Genomic DNA, 6,150 nt, shown 5'->3' with positions numbered 1-6,150 from the left:
ATAATTAATAACTTTGTCTCAATTTTTGAGCTAAAAGGACGGTTACCATGGAAACATTATGTTGTAACCACAAAGCTGAGTCTGAGCTGAGGTTAGTTAGTCTCACTAGTCGGCTTACTGTGAGTCCAAACTGCAAAAACACAAAATCTTATTTTAAATATGATTTATTTCAATCTAGTTTCTGGTGCAAATATCTTGGTACTCTTGAAAAAAGACAAAACTCATTTTCAAGTAGATTTTCAGCAAAATATAGAAGCTTGTTTTAAGAAAATAATTACTTCACTTGAAGCAAGACATGTTTTCCTTGTTATAAGTGAAATAATCACAGGATCAAAAACTCTTTTGTCAATATTAAGTTATTTACTTCAAACAAATTCCTATGTCTTGCTGAACAGCTACTACTTCATTAGTTTTGTTTTATTTCACGTCTACAAACATATTTGCTCTCAAAACTAAACAAAATACTTTTGCTTTTGCAGCGCATGCATTTTCATTTGCAAACTTTTAAGGATCACTCGACATTTTTGTAAAGTTTTTGCCAATTTCTGTTTAAAATTCTGCAACTCCAGCTCACAACTTTTCATTTAAAAGTTACAATGTGTGTAGCAAGTTAGACAATAAGCTTCACTGCATTTTGAGACTCCCTTAAAATTAGCTATGCGACGTTTAAAATTAGCTATGCGACGTTTAAAAGTTGATATTTTTTCTGAAAGTTGTCATTTAACTGGAGGGCAGAAACAGCATCAAACTTTATTAAATCTGGTTATTAAATTCTCATTGTAACGGCGAAGTCCCTGAATGTTGAGCTCACAGTCGCCGTCGTCCTCAGGACATCACTGCCTGCCGCCGTCACACATGAAAGCTTCTCTTCTTCTGATCAACCCAAAGCAGATCAGGAGCAAAACAACAGAATCGGCTCTCTGTCGAATTCTGTGTCCCATAAATCCTTTTTTCACAGAAATGATAAACTTTCCTTTTTATTTTCGGTTCCTTCAGTATTAATAAAGAAGGAATTTCAGATTAAAGTTGGAACTATTGTGATTTATTAATGAAACTTGACATGAAAAAGATTTTAGAGTGCTGAAAGAAGGGGGAAACTCCTCTTTAACAGATATAAACCTCCAGAAGAAACTTCCAGAAAACATATTTTAAACAGGATTTTGAATTTAAAAACATTTTCCAGTTTAGTCAAATCCATAAATACACAAACAAGATGAGATGCAATGAAAAACAGAATAAATTTGAAATCAAATGTTTGACAATAAAATTACCTAAAGCTGAATTCTAGTAAAAACAGCTGAACTAAAACTTACTACACGTTTTACAATGTTGAGATACTCAAACTCAAACATACTTTTACTCAAAGCATTCAACCCAAATAAGGAAATGATCAACCCCCAAAAAAGAAGAAATCTTATAACACAATCATTTTATAAGATTGTATCTACAAAAGTTTAAGATTCTTTTTTTGCCCTGAAGTTATTCCAACGTAACATTTTTGTCAGTGTATTTGTGGCTCTGCTGTTTGTTGGGACGATTTGTGTGGAGTGAAAACTGTAAAGCTGAATTGTCTGATACATTTATTGACCCATTTAGCTTTGTGAAGAAGCAGATCTTGTTTTAATTTGCAGTTTGTGAATAACTGACAGTATCTGGGCCAAGTCGTCCCGCTTTGCTTTGCAGTCATTTCGTTACTGACCTGAAGTTTTAACAGCAGCTCCATGAAGAAAACGGTAAAATATCAGTCCAACCTGGAGTCCTTCCCCCGAGCTTTTCCAGAAATAAAATCTGATTCTTTTCATCTGTTCTTGTCTCCTGGAACTGCAGCTTTTCCCATATTTGTCACATTCAGGGATCAAAAATAAAGCGACTCTTTTGCCTTCAAGTCATCTGAACTGTTGGGCTTTAAAAACTGGGACATAAAGTGATGATGTCACTTCATTTCTATAATATTATGAAACAAATGCACTTATGCAGCAGCAGGCATTTCACCTTCACTAATATTCTAATGACTAATTAGTATTATTTTATAGTTTTTTGTTTTAAAACTGCACCTTTTCTGATAACTGCTAAAAACTCATTATTCTGTCTATTTACCCCAAAAAGTGTAAAACATTTAACAAGACACATTTTTAATCAGAGAGATATCATGAGGTCATTATTTTAGGAAAGTGACTGTAAAATGTAAATCCATGTTTTTAATCTTTGAATGTTTTATCTGAAACAAAATAGAAACGGCAGGTTTTCTGTAGAGTACTAGAGAACATAAGGACACAATCAAAAAATTATTCAGTTGATCATAATAAATAAAAAATGTTTCTCTTCTTGAATAAAGAAACAATTAGAAAAACTGAGATGTTTCATTTCTGTGTTGCTCTTGCGCCACCTGGTGGCTTCCTGGTTAATAACAACCTTCTCTCAACTGTTTCCGTCTCTTTCATGAGACTGAAGGCTCACAGAAACAAAATCATTTAGATGTGCAGTTACAACAATAAAGGAACATTTTCATAAAAAGTAGAACTGTGTCAAGAAAATCAAGACGTGTTTGGTGTGAAATCTATCCAGACAATAAACAGGTAAAGAATTATTACAGCCTGAATTCAACAGAAACACCAACTAAGAAAAGAAACAATAACCAAGAGAAGCTGCAAGTCAATAAATCCAAAATTTGCTTACGAATCTAAAATCTTACTCAAGAGTAAATGAACTCATGCTGCATCTCACACACTGTTGATGTGTGTTATCACTCTGCATGACTCAGGTTCAGGTCAAATAAAACAGTCAGGTGTGTTTACAGGTAAACCAACAGGCTTTGAGAGAATAAATAAGTTACTATTTATGTAAACGTCACAGAAAATGTATAAGTTTTGTCTCTGCAGCTTTAAAGGGATTCAGAACAGCCGACATTAAATCACATCTTTCTTACCAAAATAATTTATTTTTTCTAAATACCAGAATAATTTGAGATTATTATAACTTTCTTGCAGTCACTACATTTATTTGGTAGAATTTGCTTTTTAACTCCTGGTTTTCTACTCCAGATGTTTCAAGAGTTTGCTGGGATTTTGGCTGATTCATCCTGAAAACAGGAGAAACGGTAAAGTTTGCTGTCTGTTACCGACATACGGAGAGTTATGACCACTTTAAACATCGGATGAGTTTGATACCAAAGGACAAACCTGACTTGTGGAGGTCGTAACTCTCCTGATTGATTTCTTTAGATTTTTCCATGATGTCACATGAGAGGCAATTTATTTGTCCTTAATACTTCAATATCTGGGCTAACATGCTTTCCAAAACTTTATTCTGATAATCCTGAATAATCTTATTTAATGTCAGATAGAGAGAGAAAAAAGTCAACTACCTTCTTATGAAACAGAGTGAAGACTCATCAGATAATAAATGGATTTAAAGATGCTGACAGTGTTTAGAGGAGCTCCAGTTTCAGTCCAAAGGTTTGAATATACCAGGAGTTTCTCAACTTGAGATAACATGTTTGGTTTCACTTTTAACTACACACTTTCTGATTACACAACTCCTTTATTTTATTCTGTTATTACATCTAAATGCTTATCAGATTAAAGTTTAAAACTGAATATTATAATAGCCATAAAGATGGACTGTTTTACACTCCATGAAAAACTATTAATATTTAATTTGACTGTAATGGACTAAATTTTAGAGTTCAAGAAGAACTCTTTCTGGAGTTTGGGGAACATTTTAGTTCAGATATTTTATGGTTTCCTATGGAATTTCCATAAATAAATTTTTCCTTAAAAATAAAACAACTGACTGGATAAACTGAGGCTGTCATGTGGCATCACATTAATGATTAACAGAAGTTTCCTTGTATAAAGGTTAAACTCCGATGGGTGCAGCATGTAAAGCCTTGATAGCTCCACAGCTGCTCTTTGTTCTCATATTTATTTAATTCCTCCCCTTCAGCCCTGAAGTCTAAAAATAAAAGGGATTTTCAGATAGTGACTATAACTGAGAGACAAAATGGAGCAGAAAGAAGATCAGCTGGGCAGAGAAAGCTTCTCCTGTTCCATCTGTCTGGACATATTCAGGGATCCGGTGACGATTCCCTGTGGACACAGCTACTGTATGAACTGCATCAAAAATCTCTGGGACCAAGAGGATAAGAGAGGAATCCACAGCTGCCCTCAGTGCAGGAAGACATTTACACCGAGACCTGATCTTGGGAAGAACATCACGTTAGCAGCTTTAGTGGAGCAGCTGCAGAAGACTGGACTGCAAGCTGCTCCTGCTGATCACCGCTATGCTGGACCTGAAGATGTGGCCTGTGATTTCTGTACTGGAAGAAAACTGAAAGCCATCAAGTCCTGTTTAGTCTGTCTGGCCTCTTACTGTGAGAAACACATTCAGGCTCATTTTGATGAGCCTCAATTAAGGAATCACAGGCTGGTGGAGCCGTCCAAGAACCTCCAGGAGAACATCTGCTCTGTGGATGAACATAAAGGCCATGACACAGTGTCAGCTGCAGCAGAAAGGACTGAGAGGCAGAGAGAGCTGGAGGAGAGACGAGGAAACATCCAGCAGAGAATCCAGGACAGAGAGAAAGATGTGAAGCTGCTTCAACAGGAGGTGGAGGCCATCAATCACTCTGCTGATAAAACAGTGGAGGACAGTGAGAAGATCTTCACTGAGCTGATCCGTCTCCTCCAGAAAAGAAGCTCTGATGTGAAGCAGCAGATAAGATCCCAGCAGGAAACTGAAGAGAGTCGAGTCAAAGATGTTCAGGAGAAGCTGGAGCAGGAGATCACTGAGCTGAAGAGGAAAGACGCTGAGCTGGAGCAGCTCTCACACACAGAGGATCACAACCAGTTTCTCCTCAACTACCCCTCACTGCCAGCACTCAGTGAGTCGACACACTCATCCAGCATCAACATCCGTCCTCTGAGACACTTTGAGGACGTGACAGCAGCTGTGTCAGAGCTCAGAGAGAAACTACAGGACGTCCTGAGAGACTCATGGACAAACATCTCACTGATGGTCACTGGGGTGGATGTTCTACTGTCAGAACCAGAACCAAAGACCAGAGCTGAATTCTTAAGATATTCACGTGAAATCACTCTGGATCCAAACACGGCACAAAAATACCTGATTCTATCAGAAAACAACAGGAAGGCAACCGTGATGGACCAACCTCAGTCTTATTCCAGTCATCCAGACAGATTCACTGATTACTGTCAGGTTCTGAGTAGAGAGAGTCTGACTGGACGTTGTTACTGGGAGGTGGAGTGGAGAGAAACTCATGTTTACATAGCGGTTACATACAAGAACATCATCAGAGCAGGCAAAGGCTGTGAGTGTAATTTTGCACGTAATGACAGATCTTGGGCTTTAGATTGTTCTCAGGATGGTTTTACCTTTTGGCACAACAACATCTCAACCTCCATCTCAGGTCCAGGTTCCTCCAGAGTCGGAGTGTACCTGGACCACAGAGCAGGTATTCTGTCCTTCTACAGCGTCTCTGAATCCATGACTCTGATCCACAGAGTCCAGACCAGATTCACTCAGCCGCTTCACGCTGGCTTTAGGTTTTATTACAGTGGACACAGAGCGGAGTTCTGCAAGCTTAGAAAGAATGAACTCTTGTCTTGATCTTTTATTCTCTGTGATTTTTTTATTCATTCCTGGTGTTTCATCTCTTACCTGTGACCTTTTTCACTGAAATAGTTTATCATCATTATAAGTAGCTGACGAAGTGAAACCAGCTCTTTGATTCTGTCCTGTTTTGATCAAATGTTGTTGACAAAAGTCAACATATATAGTGGTATTATTGACATTGTTTTCATACGTTGTTGAATTTTAGAATATTAAATTTGAGCATACATTTATATACATCAATACTGCTTCAATTAGTTTGTCACTTATTTCCAATTTCATAAAAACTTCAATAACATCAGATTGAAATAAAGCAGTTTTTAAGTACATGGGTCAAATCTCTCTGAGTTAATTTCAGGTAAACAGCTTCAGGCTTCTGGCTGAACTGGTTTTAAATGAATGTAGCAGAGGGAGGAAATCCTCCTCTGCTTACGGGAGACTTTCCAGACTGAAAATCTGTGCTCTCAAATTATGGCAGAAAAATTCCCCCATAGAGTAGAAACATTACAAGTTTTGAGA

The 6,150-nt window shown here is 37.3% G+C and overlaps 1 protein-coding gene across 1 annotated transcript; it reads left to right on the top strand.

Annotated features, from left to right (window-relative positions):
- Nucleotides 1–3,979: 3,979 nt before the first annotated feature.
- On the top strand, nt 3,980–5,879 carry LOC106956214 (tripartite motif-containing protein 16-like). The gene has a single exon (XM_015046913.1). The coding sequence runs from the start codon at nt 4,003–4,005 to the stop codon at nt 5,626–5,628; it is 1,626 nt and encodes a 541-aa protein (XP_014902399.1). The 5' UTR covers nt 3,980–4,002; the 3' UTR covers nt 5,629–5,879.
- Nucleotides 5,880–6,150: the final 271 nt, after the last annotated feature.

Source organism: Poecilia latipinna, unplaced genomic scaffold (assembly GCF_001443285.1).
Source record: "Poecilia latipinna isolate Pla-1442-1.1 unplaced genomic scaffold, P_latipinna-1.0 Scaffold797, whole genome shotgun sequence".
Classification (NCBI taxonomy): domain Eukaryota; kingdom Metazoa; phylum Chordata; class Actinopteri; order Cyprinodontiformes; family Poeciliidae; genus Poecilia; species Poecilia latipinna.
This window is presented reverse-complemented; position numbering and strand designations above follow the sequence as displayed.